At 40.7% G+C, this 22,826-nt stretch overlaps 1 protein-coding gene across 1 annotated transcript in view; it reads right to left on the bottom strand.

Moving 5' to 3' along the window:
* LOC127137396 (uncharacterized) overlaps nucleotides 1–22,278 on the bottom strand; it is a 28,682-nt gene extending 6,404 nt beyond the window's left edge. The window contains exons 1-3 of the mRNA XM_051063863.1: nucleotides 22,062–22,278; nucleotides 19,897–20,756; nucleotides 19,126–19,806 (exon numbers count right to left, since the gene is read on the bottom strand). Coding sequence (XP_050919820.1) covers nucleotides 19,126–19,806; nucleotides 19,897–20,756; nucleotides 22,062–22,278 — 1,758 coding nt within the window. The remainder of the gene's footprint in view (nucleotides 1–19,125; nucleotides 19,807–19,896; nucleotides 20,757–22,061) is intronic.
* Between the last annotated feature and the right edge of the window lie 548 nt (nucleotides 22,279–22,826).

The raw sequence follows: 22,826 nt of genomic DNA, 5'->3' as shown, positions 1-22,826 counted from the left end.
ATCAACACATGATGTGTGAGCAAAGTGAATGACACAACTGAATAGCAGGGGATGGATTGCACATCCCTTGTATCTACCAATTGCCTCTTAAGAGGTCTTTACCTGCTTGGCACAAAATTAAACATCCACAAGAATTTCCTCTTAAGGAGGGCTTCAGACAGGTGCCTGTCAAAGTAACATGACAGGTCTTCCAGACTACATGAAGATCAAGGAATTATACCTCAGTGGTAAGCAAACCACAAGCAAGCAAAGCAAAGTTCAAATGAACTTAAAGCAACTTAGGTACCTGTGGAAACATCTAAACCAATCAGTACAGAATCCAGACAACAGTCAATAGTCAATATCAGATAGACAACCCAATATGCAACACATAAGCCATAAGCACAAGTGAATTGTTTTCAAAGCCTACAAAACAAGAAAATGTTAGCCAACAATAACAAATGATCAAGCTCAAATGAAGGAGCAACATCAACCAAGGAGATGCACACTTGAACCTGAAATCACAACTCAAATGTAAGTAACAAACCACTAGGTCAAAGCCTAGGGTCAAAGATGAAGAAAAAATCCAAAAACAGGAGCTGAAATTCAACACAATGCAACTTCAAACACATATTAACATGTCCTAAAAAGGCCCACATCAAAATCAATAATCAAAAGCATTTCATGATCAAAAGAAGTCAAAGGCAATTTCAAAGTTCATATATGGTCATCATGAATGAAAAATCCAAATCAAAACAGAAATGATTCAAATAATTCTGGAAAAATTCATGAACATTCAACACATCCAGTACCATCATCATACACAAAATCAGAACCAACAAAGATCATTTGGCATGGAAATTAAATTGCACAAATTGAACAACCAAAGGTGTGACACAAATTATCACACCATGCAAACACATGCATCAAACAGAACTGGTACATGAGAAAAATACCAAACCAAGCCTAGAACATCCAGCAATGTGTCTAGAATCAGCATGTAAAATTTCAAGTCCATTGGATTAAAATCAAGCATTTCACAACAAGATGAATAAGGCAAGGTCACAAATGGACACATGATCACATATGATAGCACCAAATAAAATCCATCCGTGCACAATTTTTGAAATAATCATCATTGAAAACTAGACATCTCAAGGATCAATTAGCAAAAAACCAGGTATTTTTTGGATCAATTTTCAATCTGTTATGAATTTTACAAGTTGATGAAAAAATGTGAAATAAAAAATGGCATAGCATGGCAAAAGTGAAAAATAAATTCCAAAAAACGCCTGAAGCAGGAATCGAAGTGAGGACCATGGATTAAACAACGTTCTGGGCGCGTTCTTCAGGTAGAACCCTAGCGCACCAGGCTATGAAGATCTTCCTCTTCTTCATGAAGATGAAGATGAACACCATGAATGTTTATGCAAGCTTTTTCCAGAATTTCCAGATTTTCTCAGAATTTTACAAATTATATATCGTTGGAAAGCTCTTTCAATGTAGAATTCAAATATCATATTATCTAAGCCTAAATCTCCATGGATTTTCTGAATCGAAGCAAAGAAGTTTCTAGATCTAAACTTGAAATCATCATATCTCACTCAATTTTCATCCAAATTCCACAAAATTTATATCAGAATTCTCACCACAACAAGATCTACAAGATTATGTACATAAAACAGAGAATTAAGAGAATAAAAAATGTGACCTCTTGAAGAACAACTGGCGAATTCTGCAGATCCAAGGCCAAGCAAGCATGCAAATCCACTCCAAATCACTTGTTATGAAGTTTGATGATGAAATTGAGGCTTGGAAACATGTAGATCTTGCTTAAATCTCAAATGCCATGGTTATGTTCTTGAGCTTCACATGCACAATTCTGGTCCAAACTTGATGATCCAAGGCTTGATCTCTGCTAAATCAACACTAGAGAATCAGAATATGGAAGAAGATTCAAGGTTTATGTGAGAAAAATTTGAATTAAGATTGAAAGAAAATTTTGGAGGGAAAAAATTCTTAGATTTAGAAATGGTGAATTGTGATTAATCTCCTCAATTCTGTTATGATGATGGTATTTATATGTTGTACTAATCACACTGAAAATGTTAATTAGCAATCGTTAATGGTGATTAGCAAAAATAAGGTGTTTTGGCAAAATTGAAAAAATGGTGGTGCATGGAGTAATCCAACGTGAACAGTGCCAATGCATGATCAAAACAGAATTATGTATTGATACAAAGGATTATGCATCGATACATACTGTAGCTTTGATTAATTTTAGAGAATTAATACCAGCATGGATCGATACAAAACTCGTATGTATCAATACATGGAACATTTTGCCTTGCATGGATCGATACAAAACTCGTATGTATCAATACATGGAACATTTTGCCTTGCATGGATCGATACAAAACTCGTATGTATCAATACATGGAACATTTTTCCTTGCATGGATCGATACAAAACTCGTATGTATCAATACATGGAACATTTTTCCTTGCATGGATCGATACAAAACTCGTATGTATCAATACATGGAACATTTTGCCTTGCATGGATCGATACAAAACTCGTATGTATCAATACATGGAATATTTTGCCTTGCATGGATCGATACAAAACTCGTATGTATCAATACATGGAACATTTTGGCCATGCACACTTGGTGATGATTTGATCATATCTCCTCAATCGTTCATCAGATTCTCATGATCTTGGACTTTTTGGAAATAGGAGAGAAAGATCTTCAACTTTCATGTTGGACAAAAATTCATTTGAAGCTTCTTTGATGTTGGAAAGTTGAGTTGAAGTTGGTCCAAAACTTGCCATTTTTGGAAACTTTTGATCTGGCTTCAAAATCTTCAAGGTAGATGTTTGACATGTTGAATAACCTTCTTTGGGACATGAATGAAGTGTCTAAAACCATTCTTCCATCTCCTAGCCCTCAGTTGACTTTCAGTTGACTTTTATGGGCCTCAGATGACCTGATCATGCACTGTGACTTTGAGCCTTCAACACTTGGCCAAATTGCTTCAAAATGAACCTTGAGTCATGTAAGCTCTCTAGCACAACCATATGGCCTTCATCTCATGGAAAAACCCTTGCTCTCTTGCACAGATGGATTCTCCTGATCAGTTTTGACTGATGAAATGTAACATGATATGCAATGTTAATGACCTAAAAATGAAATGTATATACAAATGGGAGGTGCAAATTTGAGGTGCTACAAAATGGAGATGAGAAGAGGAAAGCAAATAACCACACCAACACAAGTAAACAAGCATCACACACTATATCCATACAAGAGGCACAAACAATGGGTGGGCTTTAGTCAAGAGGGGTCATATCAACCTCGACAAACAAGCCAAACTGTAAGGGTAATCTGTAGCTCTTAACCACTGACATTGAACGTCAGGGTGAGCAGATCAAAATGGTAATGAGGATGAGACCTCATAGCTCTTAACCCTGGCCAGGGTGAGCTTATGATACAGAAAGCGTGGGGATCCAGAAAGTGGGATCCTTTTCCACTTGACAGACTCTGGACAAAAGATCTGGGGCACATGTTCTGGAGCATCAGCACGTAATGCGAGCATAAAGAACGACACACTGAATAACGGGGAATCGGTTACAGATCCCTACCTTCCGTCAATTGCCTCTTCTCTTGGAGGTCTTATCAAGTATAACACATGCCTCTTCTTGGAGGTCTTTGGGCACAATTTAAAACAAACACAAACAGAGCCTCTGAAGGAGGACTTGCCAGCAAAATGCCTGCCAAAAAGGTGATAGGACTTCAGACTACATGAAGTAAGAAGCTAACTACCTGAGTGGTGTGTCAACCACAATCCAATGCTCAAGCAAGAGCTAAAGCAAGTAAGCAACTAAGGTACCTGTATAAAGACTAAATAGTTAGTACTTCAGTCATAAAACCAGAAGAGCAGTGAAACCCTCTAACAGTTACACAATTCAATGCATAAGTGCTCTAGCACTCAAACAAACTCATGAGCTCACCACATCAATTAAAACCCTACAAAACAAAAATAGGTCAGAACTCAATGCATTTTGTATCTCACAAGGTGAGAACAGACCTAATCATCAATGATGAGTATCCACCTGAAACAAGCGACAAAGTTAGTTTATGTACATCCAATCAACACAACAAAGCATAAACAAACAATGGCATGAGATGAATTGAATCATAAATCAGGGATCAAACCAATGTAAAAGAGGCAAAGGCTCACATCACAAAGAAGACCCCAAACCAAGTCAAAGAATGGACCAAGAACAAACCCTAAAACTGGGTCAAAACTCTAGTACAAAGACAAGACTCAAAACCTAACCAAATGACCAATCCAGGACCCATCCTTTTGCATATCACACATTCAAACACTCCCTTCAATGTCCTCAAAAGGACCAGCATCCAATCAATGATCAAGTATCTCAACTGGTGTATGTAATGTAATGACCAAAAATATGCACAAAATGAACTTCCAACTTAGAAAATTCATATCAAATCAGAAATGCATGCAATGACTTTGGGATTTTTTGTACAAATTCCTTATGCCATGAATGTCCAATATGCAAAAGATCAAATAAAAAATGATGCAAATTCTATGTGAACAAAAATGCACCAATTCAATGTCAAAAATGTGACACAAATTGTCACATTTTTCTCCATGTGTCAAAAATGATGATAACAGGTGAGAAAAAATCCAAACCAGTGACCAATAATTCATGTCGTGTATGAATATCATGTATGCAAAAGAGTGGATCAGAAGGTTCAAAATTGAGGATTTCACAATACATTGAATGCAATAGGTCAATTTGGCACAATATTAATTAAAAAATTCACACATAAAAATCCAGAATCAAAAGTTCTTGAATTCAACACCATAAAAAAGTAGACACAAATACAAAACTGTGGAAAAAAAATTGGGACTCAATTGGACAATATTTGTATTTTTTATGAATTAAACAAAATGACCAAAGTAATTGAAATAAAAAATAGAAAAAGGAGGGAAATGGAATATTTGAATTAAATCAGAAAAAACAGAAACCACAGGATCTGGCGCGCATATGAGATGAATGATCCACGTTTAAACCATTGAAACACACCGTTTCATTAATCCAGTCACCCTCCCAGTCAGCGTTCCACGCTCGCATGGCCTTGGTCAAGCAAACACCATCCAATCAAATTGCCACGCATTGAGCCACATGGCGCCCATTCATCCAAACCCTAAAATAACACAGCCGCCGGAGCTCCGCTCCGGTCGTCTTCTCCGACGAGCCCCCGGTGACTCCCACAGCGGCGCCACCGCAAAAATTTCCAGAAATTCACCAGACCACCCCAGTTCCACTCACTTTTCAACGCTGATTCCAAATATCCTATTAGATTATCCTAATTCTCCCTAGGTTTTGCAAATCGAAGAGGAGAAGTTTTCAGATCCAAACTTTCAGTCACGATGAAATCCTCAATTCTCACTCAATCTCAATTCTAATCATATATTCATAACCTACACAACAAGATCTTCAATCCTATAACCTAAAATCAGCAAAAGGAGAGAGTGAAAATGGAGTCACCTGGAAATGGAGATCTCTAAAATCGCGATCTCACAAGCTCAGCTGCTCCAGATCAACTCCTATGGACTTCCTTTGAAGCTTTATGCAAAAAGAAATGGCTGAAACCTCTTGAATACACCTCAATTTCCAAATTCGATCACCATGATAATGCATTTGAACTGTTCGATTTCTTGGAGAATTGCACCAAACGATGGATGATTCTTGATCAGTGAAGCATGAGGATCAAGAATATGCAATGATCTTTGAGAATTGTGTGAAGAAAATGCAAATTCGAAGAGAGAGATTTTGAGAGAGTTTCTTCAATACTAGATCTGAAAATGCAGTTATGGCAGTTATGATTAGGGTTTTTCTATTTATACTCCTTGCTAATGACACTGATAATCATTTTAGCCTTTTACTAATCATGATTAGTGAGTTATTATGCAACTTGCCAAAATGCAAATGGAGCTCTCATGGCCATAATGCACGTGCTCAACCCCATGCTAGGATTGGAATCTACTCAAAAGCAACCAAGGGTCAGGATTTGAAGATTCTTTTGCTTACATCTCAAGCCAAGAATGAATGGTGAAGATTTGCTTCATTTTGAACATGTGTGAAACAAGGAATGTACACGCCTATTTCATACATGGCAAGGGCTCATTTTCATTCCAATATGGTCTATGAAGAAGGCTGAAGTGAAGCTTTGCCTTGGTTCTTTATGAATTTTGATTTGTAGCATGATACCATCCTTAGAACAAATGTGAAATAATGTGACTTTTGACCATGATTCCTTGAGGCTTAGCTTGCACAATTGAGTCAAATGATGTCATTTTGAGATGCCTTGAACATGAGAAGTACTTTGCAAAAAGAATGAACCAATTTGAAGCATTACATCAAAAGTTATGCCATTTTGAATTTCCATGCACACTTTGTGATCAAATGACCATAACTCCTCAACCATTCATCATATGAACATGAATTAGGACCTTTTGGAAAGGGGAGACAAAGGTCTACAACTTTCATGTTCACCAAAAATCCATTTGAGACTTCCTCAATATTGAAAAGTCAAGTTGAAAGTGGACCAAAAACTTGCCAAATTTGGAAACTTTGTATTATAGGTCATTTTCCATTTTTAGTAACGTTTGCCATGATCTTTGAATCTTTAAGATGGATGTTTAGAATTATTAATAGACCCCATTTGAACATGATTGAGGTGTCTCAACTCATTTCCCCATCTCATAGCCCTCAGTTGACTGCACAGTTGACTTTTGGTCCCCAGATGACCTTGAAATGTCTTGATCAATTTGAGCCTCTACCACTTGGTGAAATTGCTTCAAAATGAAACCCTAGCTCATGTAAGCTCCTTATAATAATCATGTGATCCTCATCCCAAGAAAATACCTCATCTCTTTGAGAAACCCTAGTTGGAAGAACTGCATTGGTTAGAGTTGACTAGAGGTCACAACCCTAATCCAGAGGAACTTGAGGGTGAACTCTGAAACCTTTGATGATGATAGAACCATGATGATGGTGATATTTCCTTGCAGATAAGATGATGCTCAAGACCTTTGAAGAATCAAGAGACCCTAATTGAATCCCATACCCTCAGATGGTTGATGATCAATTCATAGAAACCCTTAGGCTTGAATCACCTAACTTCCCCATCTTTTGAAAAGACTTTGGAGGATGACCTTCTCATTTTCATATGAGATGCAAAATGCAATGCCTAAAGCCATAAAACATGAAATGCAATGCCCCAAACTAGTCTTAAGAAGAGGAGGGCAAATTTTGAGGTGTTACAGCTGCCCCTATTCAATCCACTGTGAACCTGTCGATATGAACAACCTCGACTTTCAGATGATCAGGGTGAAGAGTGGTTGAATACCAAGAACAAACGAACAATTTGCGCTCCACTGGAAATTTTCTTTTTATTATTATTTCTTTTGCTTTTCTTCAACCCCAAAAACTTCTTTGATTTTTTTCTTGGACCCCTACACAAATATTTTCTTTCGCGCGGATGATCCCCGATCACCGCATTTGAACCCCGACAACTTCATGTCACTCTTGCTGCCAAACAATGAACCCCATTCTCCATTTGAACCCCAGTCGCCTGACGATAACTATCGATCGTCATTGTGAACCCCATTCTCCAGAAGACACTTGCGTCTCCTTTTCTCCATTTGAACCCCGTTCTTCATTCTCTTCTGATAATTCCATTGGCAACGTCGGAAATAACACCAACCACCACTCTGATGGCGACATATCAGAGGGTACACCTTCACAAAAGGAAGGTAACATGTGCATTTCTTCCCTTGAAGACACCCATAACGACTTCTGTTGGCCTCGCTAAAGTCTAAGGTGACACATGATCAGAAGACAATCCTGAGGACCTCATCCCAGATACAATCTTCAATTCTCATCTCCATCTCCAGTTGAACCCCGTTCTCCAGAAAATGCCCAACACTTCCTTTTCTCCTGGTGGACCCCAATCTCCGCGCTGATCACGTAACATTCTCCAATCTTCATTTCCATCTCCGGACGACGATATCGCTTCCTCCAATATCGCACTACTAGGAAATACTGTTGATTCAAAATCACGATGCCAAGCTCCTCAAAGTAACATCTTCACCAACCAGCTAAACCAACCCTCAAACGGTAACCATGGCTCGAGACTAGCTTATGCTTGCAATGCCGATGCATGAGTTTTACAGCGTAATGCTCCATAACCATGGAAATGCTACGCAATTAGTTATGCAATATGCTATGCTTCTCTAAATGATGAATGCATAAAAAAGTATCCCCCTCAGGGGACGACACGAGCAACTCTGTTGAGGAACTCGATATCGCTCCAATCTCCGACCCTGCTTGGGATAACACTAATGCCGAGGAAAGAGTAACCCTCACTGGGGATGACCTCTACTGAACTCGATCTGCTTGGCGACTTTATTGGGGAAAAAACTACCAACGCACACCCCTGCCGGGGGAACAGCAACCTTCAGGCCTGGCTGCTGAGGAAACGCCGACCTCGAACCCGCTGGGGAGATACAGAATATTTGACACGGAACACCCGTTAACTCGTCGAACACTGGTATTCACCATCTAACCACAGTGTCAACTTTCCACTTTTGAGAGCTCCCAGACTCATCCGGTCTTTTCCGATTCATCACCTTGTATTCTCGACTTCTCCCTACTTCAAGAAAATCGACCTCCTTAGATTCGTGTCAACTCTCCAGTCTTCAGACTTTGAAGAGTCTTCTTGATTAACCCCCTAGGATCGTCGCAATTCTTTCGCCGTCTCTACACCATTCTTCAATTCCTCATCCCTGATTGGACCTCAAAGGAATATTTTGTAAAAAAGAAACGCTTCGCACCACCACCTGCAAGTGAGTGAAAATAACCAACAGCACCAGTGTAAGACCCCAATTTTGTCCCTAAGATCCCTCATGGCATCATATCATATCATATCATTGCCTCAAGGATCATTGTGCACCTTGCTTCCCTCTTTGTGGGTGGGTTACATTGTGAGTGTAGTTCTTGATCACCAAGCATGTTTAGCATTTGTATATCATTGCTTTTTATTTGTTTAATAACCAAAAGTACAAAAATATTGTCATCTAACATTGTTACTTGCAGATGAAGCAATTAGGTCAAACCAGTCAAAATCAGCCATTGAGCAATAGATGGTGGCCATTCTGAAGAATTTGGGCACCATGATCATTCATTAAGAGTTCATATGAGTTGTGACATCATTTTGAATCAAGATCTCAAGTGGTAGAGGCTTGAAATTCATCAAAGCATGGCTCAGTTAACCAAAACCCTAGCAAAGTCAACTGTGGTCAACTATGCATTTAATTAGGGATTTGATGGTGGGAAATGGTTTGAGAGACCTTATTCATGTCCACACAAGCCTTATATAACATGTCAAACATCCACATTAAAGAATTGGAGGTCAGACAAAAAGTTTCCAAAAATAGCAAGTGACCTGTAATTTCCAACTGCCAAAAATGGAAAGGTCTTCTCCTCAAATTTACATCATCAAGAAAGCTTCAATTCAAATTTTGTCCAACAGGAAAGTTGAAGATCTTGCTCTCACCTTTCCAAAAAGTCCAAGAACACTCATTTCTCATGTGTGGTTGGCAAGTTGTGATCAAATCATTTTCAAGAAAAGTTGAACTTCAAGGAGGCATAACTCTTGAACCATTTGGCCAATTCATGTGATTCTTTTCTGAGCAAACTCCATTTGACATGCTTTATCATAATCCATCATTACATTACATCAAAAATCATCACATAAAAAGTCCATTTTTCAAGTGAACCAATTTAAATTTTGGTGGGAAAAAAGGTGATTTTGAAAAATACACATGATTTTCACTCCAAACCAATGCCAATCACTTCAAAACAGAAATTTGGACTTGCTTCAACTGGTTTTGCACTGTCCCATTGGTCACATTTGAAAAAGGGCATTTTGGCATTTTTGCATAACATGCTAATCTCACTAATCCAATTCCATTTTGCTAATCATGATTAACAATGCTGATTAACAAGGGGTATTTAAACCTAATTGTAACAGAATTTCGGGATGAACAATCATAATCTCAGATCCAAACCAAAAATCTCCAAAATTCTCTCAAATTCTCTCAAACTTTTTTCACTTTGTTCATAAAAATTCACGATTCTTTGTGCTTGTGCTTGTGCTAATCCTCATCTGCAGGTATAATTGAGCATCTGTTGAAGCAAAATAGTGGTGAATCTGTGAAGATCGCGGCTGTTGAAAAGTTGAAGATGCACATGGCAGTTGGAGATTGCTGCGAATTCAAGTTGTTTTGAGCTGAAGTCTCGATTCCATACACTCATCCAAACATCACTGAGCATCTGTTTCTATAATCCAAGCCTTGAAATAAGCAGAATCAAGATCTGCATCTTCAAGAGGTAAGAATTCGAGTTCTTCAATTCTTGCAATTAGCATATGGCTTTGATAGATCCTATTGTGTAGAGCATTCTGCAACTTGAATCGTGCAATTTCATTAAGTTTTGATCTAGTTATGCTGATTTGAATTTTGGATTGTGAAATCAATGCCATATTCGTGATGTATGATGAATGCTGGTTCTAATGATATATGTTTCATGTATTTCTGTGATGAAATGTTCTTGATGAGTATGAACAGTTTGAAGATGATGATGAATGCTTCAATTTCATGTCCAGAATTAGCTTTGATCCATTTGGCCTTGCCTTTGCATGAATTTCGTGTTTGCTCGCCATGTAGCCAACTGCACGCTGCCACCTCACTTAATGAAACGCAGCATTTCATTAAGTGAGCGCCATATTTACCAAATTGCCACGCGCTCATTTAAATTCATTTTAATTTCCAAATTTTTATTTCATTTCATAATCAATCTTCAAAAAATCATAAGTCATTCATTCTTGATCCAAATTGAGTGGGAATTTTTGCATTGATCTCCATTTTTCCTCTAGTTTTTTACTAGCATGATAGCAAAAGTTGTGCACGGCCTGTTTTTATTTTGGTCTATTGGTTTTGATCATGTATGCTTTTTGCCTATGTTTTGCCATTTTAATTGTGAAATCATGATGCTTGAACCTATGGAGCTGAAATTTTACATGCATGTTCTAGACTCATTCCTGGTCATTTTGGTATATAGTTTGCTATTTTTGAGTTCCTGGATTGTGAGATATGATGTGATCTTTGGAGGTGTGACAATGTATGTCACACCATTTCTTGTTCATGTTCTTGATTTTATTTTCCATGCCTATTGAACTTGAAATGACTTGGATTTTTTCATGTTGATACTTATGGATGTTAAGTTTGCTTGTGATTTTTCCTGGATTTTTTGAATGCATTTTCTATTTGTTTGAGAATTTCTCCCCTGTTTGACCAATTGTGAACATTTTGTGAGTCATGATCTCATATGATTTGTGAAATTCTTGGGGCTTATTGGATGGAATTGAAATTTGACATGTGTATTGTAGACATCTTGAAGTTTTCCATGGCTTTGATTGCATTCATTTTTCATGTTTGGTTCCTGTTTTATGCTTGCATGAACTTGATGTATGATTTGGTGCCTTGTATGAGCTTGCTTGAATATGCTTTGACTTGTTGATTTTAATTGACTTGCTTCCCCTTATTCAAATGCAATGAATTTTGGTGTGTTGCTCATTCAATGTGTTCTGTTTAGGCATGATTTTTCCTGGAATATTTTGAGCCATTTTGCCTAGTTTGACATGATTTGCTTATGAAATGCAATTGGTGAATGCTTTTGATATGGGACCAATTAGACTTTGTTCTTATTTGATTAATCTTGATTTTGATCAATTTTCATGTTCTGTTTTGGTCTATTTCTCCTCCTTTGACCCTAGGCTTTGGCCTAAGGGTTTACTTCTCATGTTTGAATTTGATTTTCAGGTTGAAGAAGCAATTGCTTTAAGGAGATTAATTCAAGTTGATTGAGTTTGGTTTATTTGATTTTTATGAACTAACTTGGTTTGTTTTGTAGGATGCTAGCTTATTTCATTTGAGTGTGTGCTTTGCACATGTGATTGATTGTATTGACTGTTGGTTCATATCTTGTCTGTTTGGACTTTGTGATTGAGTACTGATTATATTTGATTGATTTCAGGTACCTTAGTTGCTATAGTTCCATTGTGAACTTGCTATTGCTTTGCTTGATAGCATTAGCATTGAGGTAGAATCTCTTGTCTCCATGTAGTCTGGAAGACCTGGCTTGTTACTTAGCCAGGCACCTGTCTGAAGTCCTCTTTAAGAGGCAATGTTTGTGATTGTTTAACTTTGTCCCCAAGCAGGAAAAGACCTCATACGAGGCAATTGGTAGATAGAAGAGATATGTAGCCTATCTCCTACTATTATGTGTGTCACTCACCTTGCTCACACCACATGTGTTGATGCATAGTGAGTAAAAACCCAAGATCTATCGAGTCATTAACTTGTGGAGAGAGTTCCAACTTTCTGAACTCCCACACCTTATGATATTCAATGCTCTCTCTGACCAGAGATAAGAGCAATGAGGCACATCCCTCATATCCTTTCATCTGCTGCACCTTGGCTCTCAATGTCAAGGTTAAGAGCACCACTTACCCCATTCCAAGTTGACTTTAAAGTCTAACCCTTTGCTTGAGCCAAAATTGTGTGTATATAGAGTGTGCTAAATGACTTTGTTTGATTGATTGCTTGTTGCATCTGCACACGTTTGCTTGCATGCCTTTGTGCATTTATCATCATTGATTGTTCATTATTGCATGATCATCATTTCATATCTTTGTGATCCATCTTTGGTTTACCCATTGAGGACAACAGTAAGTCCATTCATTGGCCATTGTTCCTATGATTTGGAAGGGATAAAGTGTAAGACCATTTCATTTGGCCACTTATGTCCATTGCTTGTTTGTTTGTTGTATGTGAGGATTCAATTGTAAGACCATGTTGTTGGCATTTGTACTCCTATGATCATCCTTTGGAGGTTGGTATAAGTCCAGATAGATTGGCATCTGACATCCATGTTTTGTTTTACTTTAGGAGATTGGTGTAAACCCATTTATTGGTGTCCGGTATCCGCCTTTGTTTGTGAGATTGGAGTAAGTCCATTTATTGGCATCCGGTATCATTGTTTTGTTTTAGGAGATTGGTGTAAACCCATTTATTGGTATCCGGTATCCGCTTTTGTTTGTGAGATTGGTATAAGTCCATTGATGGCATCCGGTATCACCTTGCTTGTATTTACTTGCTTGCTTATTGCCTATTCCTAAGGACACACTTGAATCATCTTCTATATGATTTCAAGAGGTGAACCTTTCTGAGAAGTTTTACACTCCATTCTCCATACCCTCTTTGTCCTAAACTTTTTCACACTTTACTTTCAAAAACTTTGACTTGTTGTGCAAACATTCTCATGTCTTTTCAAATTAGAAACCTGGACCCTAAGTCCTTGACTTTTCAAACTCCATTTCATAACACTTCTTTGAATCAATCTTAATCATACCTTGACCACATTTTGTGAATACTCATAATCAATTAACTTCACCCATTCAATTGTTTTGTGGCTTTGTCCATTGTTAATATGTTTTCATACATTAGCCATAGGTTTCAATTACCATGGTGGTTGAGGTAAATCTTACCTTATCCTTAGTGAGTTGATTGTAAGTCTTCCGTACTGAAAACAGGGTTAACCCCTCTAGTACGTCGAAGCCGTCCTCGTATGGTGGATTGTTGATTCAGGTTGAGTTTTCTCCCATTGGTAATGAAGAGCCTTAATGCTTGTGTTTTAAAATGAACTCACTAATTTTTGGAAATCTTTTAGTCGAACTACGGCGTTTTGATCCTTACCTTTGATGGAAGGTACGTAGGCAACGGGTTCATCCGTTCGAACACAAAAATAATAAAATTGTACATTCTTTCCTCATCTTCCCATTCATGTTTGCACAATATGTCAAAAAACAAATAAACATTTTTAATACAACAAGTGTGAAAAGGGCTCCCTAGGAGTACCTAGGACGTGACGGGTGCCTAACACCTTCCCATTGCGTAATTTACCCCTTACCCAGACTCTCTGATCTTTTCATTAGTTTTCTACGTGTAAAACTTCTTAGGTTTTTGTTCGCTTTTTAACCAGTCCTTAGGATAAATAAAAGTGCGGTGGCGACTCGATTCTTTGTATACATTGCTTATGGTTTAATCAATAAATCATATAGCGACGAATACACCTCTACAACCAGCAAAAGAGATCGTCAGATAAAACGTGCCCCAGGCGCGCCAAAATTTCACCACCCAGGTCACTCTACCTTCCGAATAAGATTTCAAGTTTCAGTCCTCTAAACATGCATTGGAAGAGACCCCTACATCTCAAAATGCAAAGATTCTTATCAAAATAAACGGATGTTTTTGCAATCAAAGCGGTAATGAAAACAAACAAAATTATTTGACTGAATATGCATATATTGATTGAAAAAGGTGCTTCGTAACTGAGCAGTACACAGGAAGCAATCCCTGAAAAGAGGTAATTGCGCACAAAAGGAAAATCTATCCTAATGACAATGTGAACCCGTGATCTCATCAAGTTCCAACCGGTTACAACCCATATGTCCTCAAGACTCTCCGCGCTTTCTGCCTTCCGAAACAAGATGCTTCTGACCAATCTCCGCTTTCAGATTATCCAGGTGTCAAATCCAAAGTACAAACAACCATGCTAGACGCAGTTGTTCGTCTCACTCCCTCTTTTGCCTGGACCGCCCTTTCGGGTTTTCAGTCCACCGGGATACCCTTTTTTGCCCAAGCCGCCCTTGTGGGGTTTTCTACTTGCCGGGTGTACAGTTTTTTCTTTTTATCCCTAACTTTTGCCCGAACCTTTTTCATTTTCATTTTTTTTGGTTTGCCGGGATGCCCATTTTTGCCTGGACTATTTTATTCTTTCCGTCCAGCGGGTCTCTTATACGAAGTATTTTTTAACTGCGTCCGCATTCACAGGGGATGAAAAATCCTCACCATCCATGGTCGTCAACAAAAGGCTCCGCCAGAGAAAACCTTCTTGACCACGAATGGACCTTCATAATTGGGTGTCCACTTGCCCCGACGATTGTTCTGAGGAGGAAGGATCCTTTTCAACACCATATCTCCCACATGGTACACACGAGGTCGCACCCTTCGGTCGAAAGCACGCTTCATACGCTGCTGGTACAACTGCCCATGACAAATGGCCGCCATCCTCTTTTCCTCAACCAGACTCAACTCTTCATACTGAGTCCTTACCCATTCGGCCTCTTCCAATTTCACATCCATCAGGACTCTCAATGACGGAATCTGGACCTCAACTGGTAGCACAACTTCTATCCCATACACAAGCGAGAAAGGCGTTGCCCCAGTAGATGTACGCATTGAGGTTCGATACCCGTGCAATGCAAACAGCAACATCTCGTGCCAATCCTTATAGGTCACGACCATTTTTTGCACAATCTTCTTAATATTCTTATTAGCCGCCTCGACCGCCCCATTCATCTTTGGACGATAAGGAGAAGAATTGTGATGCTCGATCTTGAACTCCCGACACAGTTCTACCATCATCTTGTTGTTGAGATTAGAACCATTATCAGTGATAATTCTTTCGGGAACCCCATATCTGCAAATGATGTCTCTTTTCAGGAATCTGGCCACGACCTGTTTCGTCACGTTTGCATAAGACGCCGCTTCCACCCACTTGGTGAAGTAATCAATAGCCACTAATATGAACCGGTGCCCATTCGAAGCCGTAGGCTCGATCTTTCCGATCATATCAATGCCCCATATAGCAAACAGCCACAGAGACGACATCAAACTCAACGAATTTGGAGGCACGTGCACCTTGTCAGCATAAATCTGGCATTTATGACATTTCCGCAGGAAGCTGAAACACTGAGCCTCCATTGTCATCCAGTAATATCCAGCCCTTAGCAACCTTTTCACCATTGCATTCCTGCTGGTGTGGGTACCAAACGATCCCTCGTGCACCTCTTTCATCAATTGGTTTGCCACTTCGTCATAGACACATCTGAGCAAAACCCAATCAAAATTCCTCTTGAACAAAACCCCATCTTTATTCAGATAGAACGCCATGGCCAACCTCCTCAGAGTCTTTCGGTCCTTCTTAGACGCTCCCTCGGGATACTCTTGGGTCTCCAGATAACGCTTGATGTCATAATACCACGGCTTTTCATCATCAGACACTATTTCGACAACAAACACATAAGCTGGTCTATCCAACCGTCCCACCTCAACACTAGGAACTTGATTCCACCACTTCACTTTAATCAAAGCGGCCAGAGTAGCCAAGGCATCTGCTAAAGGATTTTCCTCCCTCGGCACATGGTGTAATTTCACCTTGGTGAAGAACGTCAACAATCTCCTCGTATAATCCCGGTATGGAATTAAGTGGGATTGATGTGTATGCCATTTCCCGTTAACCTGGTTCACAACCAAAGCTGAATCTCCATAAATAACAAGGTTCTTGATTCGCAAATCAATCGCCTCTTCGACACCCAAGATACAAGCTTCATATTCAGCCACATTGTTGGTGCATTCAAATGTTAGTCGGGCAGCAAAAGGAATGTGGGATCCCTTTGGCGTAACCAAAATAGCACCAACTCCACTACCATTCACGTTAACGGCCCCATCAAACATCAGAATCCATTCGGACTCAGGGTCAGGCCCCTCCTCCGGGGACTCAAATCTCATTGGTTGATAATCCTCAATGGGGTTCTGGGCGAGGTAATCAGACAATACGCTCCCCTTTATTGCTTTTTGAGAAGTGTACTGGATATCGTATTCAGTCAAGATCATTTTCCATCTCGCAACCCGTCCGGTCAATGCTGGCTTCTCAAATATATACTTGATCGGGTCCATCTTGGAAATCAACAAAGTGGTATGAACCAGCATATACTGTCTCAGACGGCGAGCAGGTCATGCCAAAGCGCAGTAAGTTTTCTCGAGCAGTGAATATCTTGTTTCACAGTCGGTAAACTTTTTGCTAAGGTAATAAATTGCATGCTCTTTTCGACCAAACTCATCAGGCTGCCCCAGTACACACCCCATAGACCCCTCAAGGATTGTCAAGTACAGGATTAACGGTCGCCCCTCCACAGGAGGCATCAGAATCGGAGGCTCCTGCAAATATTCTTTTATTTTTTCAAATGCCGCTTGACAATCATCATTCCACCTGACCGTTTGATCTTTTCTCAACAACTTGAATATGGGTTCACACGTGGCTGTTAGATGAGATATGAACCGCGAAATGTAGTTCAATCTACCTAAGAAACCACGAACCTCTTTTTCTGTTCTCGGTTCAGGCATTTCTTGTATCGCTTTTACTTTAGCAGGATCAACCTCGATTCCCCTTTCACTTACAATAAACCCCAGCAACTTGCCAGACCGCACTCTAAAAGTGCACTTATTCGGATTCAACCTCAATTTGAATTGTCTCAACCGGTCAAACAACTTGGCCAAGTCTACCAAATGCCCTTCTTCTGTTTGTGACTTCGCTATCATGTCATCAACATAGCATTCGATCTCATGATGAATCATATCATGAAACAAGGTCACCATAGCTCTTTGATACGTGGCACCGGCGTTCTTGAGACCGAATGGCATCACCTTATAACAAAAAGTTCCCCACGGTGTGATAAACGTTGTTTTCTCCATATCATCTGGCGACATTTTAATTTGATTATAGCCAGAAAATCCATCCATGAAGGAAAACACCGAGAATTGAGTTGTATTATCTACCAACACATCGATGTGAGGTAATGGGAAATCATCTTTCGGGCTAGCTCTATTTAAATCCCGGTAGTCCACACACATCCTCACCTTTCCATCCTTCTTCGGTACGGGCACAATGTTCGCGACCCAAGGCGGATAATTAGTGACATCTAGGAAACCAGCATCCAACTGCTTTTGTACCTCCTCTTTGATTTTCATGGCCATCTCGGGTCGAGTTCTGTGCAACTTCTGCTTTACTGGAGGACAATCTTCTCTTAATGGCAACTTGTGTACAACAATATTGGTATCCAATCCTGGCATATCTTGATAAGACCAGGCGAAGATATCAACATACTCTTTCAATAGTGCTACCATTCTGCTCTTGACATTCACCTTTAAAGCGGCCCCAATTTATACTTCCTTTCTGACCTCCTCGGTGCCCAGATTAACAATCTCAACTTGTTCCTCGTGCCGTTGAATCACCTTCTCCTCTTGTTTCAACAACCTGGCTAACTCTTCTGGCAGTTCACAATCTTCTTCGCCTTCTTCTTCGGCATGATAGATCGGGTTGTCGAAGTCATATAGGGGTGTAACAGGATTGTCATCAATGAGATCCGGAGAATAATCGCATCTGCATGAATGTTGATTCATGCATTGCTTCAGAGTCGGAATGAGACAAATTAAAAGGAAGGAAAATGAAAATAAACATTGCCATTTTTATTGTATTATTTTTTTTAACTGCAAAAATAAATGAAAAACAGAGAACACCGCTTTTAATGCGAAAAAAAACCGTTTATTAATGATGCAAATAATGCAAAATGAAACACATGAGGTGGCCCTTACAATGGACCATTACGTTTTGGGCAAAACGTACGGCTTTCATGCAAACAGAATTGACAAACAGAAATATTACTCTTCACGCAGAGTGACAGTGATGATCTTTTCGGCTATCCAGTTCTGGATCTCCATTCCTGGTACGCACAGTTTTATCTAGGGGTGGCAAACGGGCATGCCCGCCCCGTTTAGGCCCGCCCCGCAAAAGCCCGCAAAAAAACGGGGCGGGGTGGGGCGGTCATAGTTGAGGATGCGGGCCTAAAACTTAGACTCGCCCCGCAAAAAAGTGAGGGCGGGGCGGGGAAAGCCCGCGGACACTGCACTCTTTAAGCCTAAAAATGCAAAAATTTATGTAAATACACGTACCCGCAAAAGCCCGCAAAAAAAAACGGGGCGGGACGGGGCAGACACATTTGAGGGTGAGGGCATAAATCCTTGGCCCGCCCCGCACAAAAGTGCGGGCAAAACGGGCATGCCCCGCGGGCCGAGCCCGTTTTGCCACCCCTAGTTTTATCCATGAGTCAAGCTCGCAGTCACTGTCAGTCTCTTCACCCACAGCACAGATGCGACCTGGATCTAGCATTCCAGCACTGGTGAATGTGAACGGTTGACGACGACCTTTATCCTGTCCAGACGAGCCTCGGCCTAACTGATAACCAATCCCAAACTTATCCTCATTCACCGCAACATCTAACACTCTTCCCCAACCTGGGGCCTCTCCACTTTTCACCACCTTCACAACCTGTTTATAAGAAGCAATGGACGGCTTCTTCTCTCTTTTAGCGAAAACGGAATTCTCCACCTTGACGGTTTCAAACGCCTGGCTTGGTGTTTCGAATATTTCACCGTCCATTTCCACGTACTTAAATGAAGACAACTGGCTGACAAAAATATCTTCCTCACCGCAAACTGTCACGACTTGCCCGTCCAAGATATACTTTAACTTCTGATGTAGAGTCGATGTTACTGCCCCAACAACATGTATCCATGGACGACCCAACAAACAGCTATACGCCGGCTGAATGTCCATGACATAAAACACAGATTTGAACATCTCAGGACCAATCTTTACGGGAAGCTCAACTTCCCCGAACACAACCCTTTTAGAGCCATCAAACGCTCTAACCACCAGATCCGTAGGCCTCAAAATCAATCCCTCGCAATCCAATTTAGCCAAGGCCTTCTTAGGCAACACATTGAGTGACGAACCTGTATCAACCAAAACATGCGAAAGCACAGCTCCTTTACACTCCATCGAAATGTGTAGTGCCTTATTGTGATTGCGCCCGTCTATAGTAAGATCGAGATTAGTGAAACCCAACCCATGGCTGGCATTAACACTTGATACCACTGTCTCTAATTGATTGACTGTAATCTCCTGCGGGACGTAGGCCTTCTTCAAGATCTTCAACAAAGCATCTCTATGACCTTCTGAACTTAACAACAAAGATAAGATCGAAATTTTGGACGGAGTCTGCTGTAAATGATCAACAAGCTTGTACTCAGATTTCTTAATAATTCTCAAAAACTCCTCGGCTTCGGCGTCAAACTCACTTTCCGACTCAACAGGCGCCTGTGCCGCTCTAGGAGTATCCTCATTCACCACCCACTTTCCTTTTGCCATGGCTAAAGCCTCGGCCTTATCTCTCTGTTCTTTTTCTACATCACCACCTCTCAATGTGTTAGGTGCAAACAACCTCCCGCTGTGAGTGAAACCACTAAGTCTGGCATTGTCCACCTTTGAAACGGTGGTATCAACTGCAGCCTGATCTTCCTTCTTTCTCCCATTGCAATACACATCACGGCCATAGTCCCATGGCACAGCACCATCACCTTCATATGGAATAGGTCCAGGTACCGTGATGGTAATTGGAACCACATCTGCCGGCACTGACAAGTGGACAGGATCGAAATAGATGGTTATCGTTGAAATATCCTCATTCTCCAAGGCAACTTTCTCGAATCGGAGACTTCCCTCATTCATCATTTTCTGAACCGTCTCCCTCAACATTACACACCCATTTGCAGTTACAGCACAAGCAGCACAACAATTATCACAACCAGGAAAAACTCCATTTTTTAACAAATGACTCTTGACCACAGACATTGGGGTCCTCAACTGATCCACATCTGTCACCCAGATTTTACTTTTATCCTCAGAAATTACACTCACCATCATCTGACCATGCGTCGGCATGGGATTAGCATTAACATTCGGCGATGGTGCAAAATTGATGGCCTTGGAATCCACCAAATCTTGGACAACATGCTTAAAGGCTTTACAAACCTCAATATTGTGCCCGGGAGCACCAGCATGGAACTCACACTTGACGTTCTCATCATAACTTGCAGGCCTCTGATCTGGTCTTAACGGAGCTAACATCCTCAACTGTACCAACCCGAGATCCTTCAACTTCTTCAACAGAAGGGCATATGTCATGGGTGGCCTATCAAATTGGCGATCTGCCATCCTTCCCCTAACTTGGTACCCAACCCTTTGTGTTCTCTGCTGAGGTGGCTATTGTTGCCGTTGCTGTTGTGCGGGTTGATTATCAGCAGGAATCGTTACTGCAGCAGTATGCTGGTAGTAATGATTCCTACCGTGTCCTCTTTGGGCATACACAGCACTCGAGTCACCCTCTTTCTTGCGCGGACCATTTCCGAAGGGCTTCTTCAATCCAGACGACGAAGCATTTCCTTGTATTTTTCCCATTTTCAACCAGCTTTCAATCCTCTCACCAGCCATTACTATATCCGCAAAACCAGTAACTGGACATCCCACTATCCTCTCAGCAAAAGTCCTCTGAAGAGTACCCATGAACAAATCTGACATCTCCCGATCCACTAATGGGGGTTGAACCCTGGCAGCCAACTCTCTCCACCTTTGGGCATACTCTTTAAACCCCTCGTTCGACTTTTGAGACATACCCTGCAACTGGGTACGGCTTGGTGCCATGTCAGCATTAAATTGGTATTGTTTGAAGAAAGCATCCCCCAAATCCTGCCAGCTCTTTATATCTGACGATCTCAGCTTGGTGTACCACTCGAGAGACTCGCCAGATAAGCTATCCTGGAAAAAGTACATCCAGAGCTTCTGATCCATGGTGTAAGCAGATATCTTTCGAACAAAGGCCTGAAGATGAGTTTCCGGGCAAGAACTTCCATTGTACTTATCAAACGTGGGCACCTTGAACTTCTGTGGGATCACAATCCCCTCAACCAGCCCCATATTTGTCATGTTAATAGTCCCAGGAGTGGTATGGCTTTCCAGAGCCCTAATCTTTTCTGCTAGTACCCGAATCTCTTTGTTCGGCGATTGAACACCATACTGACCGAACTGCTCATTCAGCATAGAGAACTGATCCTCTTCTTTATCTTCCACAGCCCCAAAGAAAGGAGAAAACTGAGTTTCCTTCAGAATGTTGCCAACATGACCTGGGCCACCGCCTGCAGCAAAACCAAGACCACCACCATTGTTGATGACTACACCACCATTAGTTGCCTTCTTTCTGGGATCGCCACCACCCCTAGAACCACCAGGACCATGGTTGGAGTTACCCTCTTGACTATTGCCATTGTTGGCAATCGAAGCCAGCTCAAGCTTCTCCACCTTCTCGGTGATTGCTTTCTGCTCCAGGGCGAACCCTTGCATGGCGTTGATCAACTCACTCATTTTCTATTTCAGCTCGAGAATGTCAGCGTTGGATGAATCCATCAGTCTGGGTTTGTTGCGTCTGGTAAAGTATCTGTGCGGACGAGTTACGTGCAGAGGGATGATTCTGTATGCGCGAGCAATGATTCCTGTAACAACCAAACACGTTAGAAACCGACACCTGCAAAATAGAGGACAAGTTATTTTGATTCATGCATGAATGCAACATTTATCCGTATGAGGAACATTCTGTCCTTCGATCCTGGCTTCATTGAGACGGATAATAATTCGACAGCAACATTCTGACATAAATCATCTGGCTTTGCCGTACAGAACAGAAAGTTGTGCTTTTGCAAAGATATCACCCGACCATGTGTGTGTTAAGTAAGTGTAACACGGAAAAGCAAATAAAGCTTTGAGATCAATCACTGAACGATAATAACCACTGTATAGCAAAAGTGCGTAACATGTGCAAGAGTCATATATCGTATCAGATACAAATCAACTTTACAATCCTCCAGAATCGGAAAGAAATATGAGCAAGTGAA

This window comes from Lathyrus oleraceus, chromosome 4 (genome assembly GCF_024323335.1).
Source record: "Lathyrus oleraceus cultivar Zhongwan6 chromosome 4, CAAS_Psat_ZW6_1.0, whole genome shotgun sequence".
NCBI lineage: Eukaryota > Viridiplantae > Streptophyta > Magnoliopsida > Fabales > Fabaceae > Lathyrus > Lathyrus oleraceus.
Note: the sequence above shows the minus strand (reverse complement) of the source record. Positions and strands in the feature narration are given on the sequence as shown.